Source organism: Mus caroli, chromosome 12, assembly GCF_900094665.2.
Source record: "Mus caroli chromosome 12, CAROLI_EIJ_v1.1, whole genome shotgun sequence".
Taxonomy (NCBI): Eukaryota; Metazoa; Chordata; class Mammalia; order Rodentia; family Muridae; genus Mus; species Mus caroli.
This window is the reverse complement of record NC_034581.1, coordinates 64,309,518-64,311,814: the sequence shown is the minus strand read 5'-3', so window position 1 is coordinate 64,311,814 and position 2,297 is coordinate 64,309,518. Positions and strand designations below refer to the sequence as shown.

General features: G+C 39.0%; 1 protein-coding gene across 2 annotated transcripts in view; it reads left to right on the top strand.

The window, feature by feature from the left end:
- The window catches only part of Sos2 (SOS Ras/Rho guanine nucleotide exchange factor 2), a 96,343-nt gene that overhangs the window by 23,594 nt on the left and 70,452 nt on the right, over positions 1-2,297 (top strand). For both annotated transcript variants that reach the window (XM_029484537.1, XM_021179153.2), the window contains exon 2: positions 1,171-1,296. In XM_029484537.1, coding sequence (XP_029340397.1) covers positions 1,171-1,296 — 126 coding nt within the window. The remainder of the gene's footprint in view (positions 1-1,170; positions 1,297-2,297) is intronic.

Below are 2,297 nucleotides of genomic sequence, written 5' to 3'. Positions count from 1 at the left end.
AAAAAAAAAAAAAGTTACAGCAGTGCCAGTTTTTTCAACTATTTGCAATATGTAGGCATAACTGTTACTTACTGTGGTTTTTTTTTTCATATTCAGTAACAGTGGATTATTAGGATAACTTATTGGTTGTGGCTTTAGGAAAAAAAAAAAAACTGTAGGAGCTCAGCATAGTTGCGCAGTGGCATTAAGGGAGCACAAGCCATTGTAAAGGCTGAGCGCCACCTGCTTCTGAATGTCTCTAATGCGTGCTTTCCAGAGTGTCTCTGTCTATTGCTGGAACTCGGAGCTAGTTTTCTGTCTTCTAGTGGATACTTTAGGTGGACTAAAGATATCTATGATTCCTCTAAATTGTATCTAATAGTTTATGGAAGTATGCTTTGTCATTATGTGTTTGTGCATGGGTGGGTATGGGTGTGTGCTCGTGCATGTGTGTTCATATGCATGTGGATGCCAGAGGTCAGTCTTAATCATCACTCCCCATCTTGCTTTTTGAGGCAGGGCCTCTCTGTGGCCTAAAGCTCACCAAATAGTCTAGACTGATTGGCTTGGGAACCCAAGTGACTGGTCAGTTCCAGTGCTATGATTGCGAGCATGTGCCATCCTGCCCAGCTTTTACATGGGCTGTGGGGATGGAGCTCAGGTTCTCATGTATGCAAGACAAGCACTTTATTGAAAACGGTCTCCTCAGCCTTAAATATGTACTTTTTACTAGTAGTGAACTTTCTACATATTCTCAGAATTTAAAAAAGTTTAAAGAAGGGTTAAGAAAAATGAATATAGACCAACAAATTGTTTTTACTTAAAACTTTTTTGAATTATATCTTCATTTTATGTGTATGTGTGTTTTGCCTGCATGTATGTCTGTGCACCACATGCATGCAATGCCCAAATAGGCTAGAGCAGGACGTTGGACACCCTGGATCTGGGGTCACAGAGAGTTTTGAGTGGCCATATTGGTGCTGGGAACCTAATTTTTGTCTTTTGCAAGAGCAACAAGTGTTCTTCATTACTTAGCTACCCCTCCAGCTACTTGTACATTTTTTTGCTTTAAAAGTATTTATGGTGGTATATAATGATTTTAGTAAAATATTAACTACATGAAGAATTCTCATTGATTTTGTTCATTTCATATTTTTACCAGTGCCTTAACTGAAGATTTTTCTTTTCAAGGTTCAGGAGCAAGTACATCCCACCCTCTCAGCTAATGAAGAGTCTCTCTATTATATTGAAGAACTGATTTTTCAGCTGCTTAATAAGCTATGCATGGCTCAACCAAGGACTGTTCAAGATGTTGAGGTAAGTCATTATTATGTCATTTTAGAACCCATGAGATTAATTTTTAGATCTGTATCTTTGTCATTCTTAATTTCTATGGACACCAAAAACCACTGAAATTATGTGTGATATATATGTTTAGTTCATTTTCAAGAAATATATCAACTCAGCTCATTAAGAAAATGAAAGTCTTTAGAAAAAAAAGTGTGTGATAAATGGAAAGAAAACCCTTTAAACTTTTCTCCTATGATAGATAAAAGTTAACTCAGGAGTTCATAACCTCGCATACAAAAACTGCAGTTAAAAAGGAGAAAATGCTGATGAATAGGACCATAATTTGGAATTAAGCAAACACATATTTAGAGAAGATTGAAAACACAGTGACTATCAAAGGTTAAAATGAAGAAAATAGAAAGGTATCAATCATGCCTATAATCTCAGCATTCAGGCTGGGGAAGAGAGCTCTAATTTGAACTTTAAATACAATGCAAGTTGCTTCCTTCCCCAGAGTTGCAAAATTATTGAATAGAAACTTTAAAAAGAAGACATGCTAATTGTCTGTAAGCACATGAAAGGTTTCTGAAGCTCAGAAGCTACCTGAAAAATGAAAATTCAAATCATAATGAACTTCTTTCCTAACCACAAAAAGTGAAAAAGTTCAAAAAAGTGGTGGTAGCTATACTGCTCACAGGCAGGAGTGTAGATTTTGTAAGGGAGGAGGTGGTGGTTAACCTGCTCACAGGCAGGAGTGTAGACTGCATAGAGCTTTACAAGTGGGAGTGCCAATTCTATAACAGCTATGCAAAATTGTTGGCCAGTTTCTACCAGAGTTACTTCTGTGTCTAACTGTTGGGCATGGCTGGGCTCACAGTAGGCAGGCCAGAATGTGGGCGTGGCTGGGCTCACAGTAGGCAGGCCAGAATGTGGGCGTGGCTGGGCTCACAGTAGGCAGGCCAGAATGTGGGCGTGGCTGGGCTCACAGTAGACAGGCCAGAATGTGGGCGTGGCTGGGCTCACAGTAG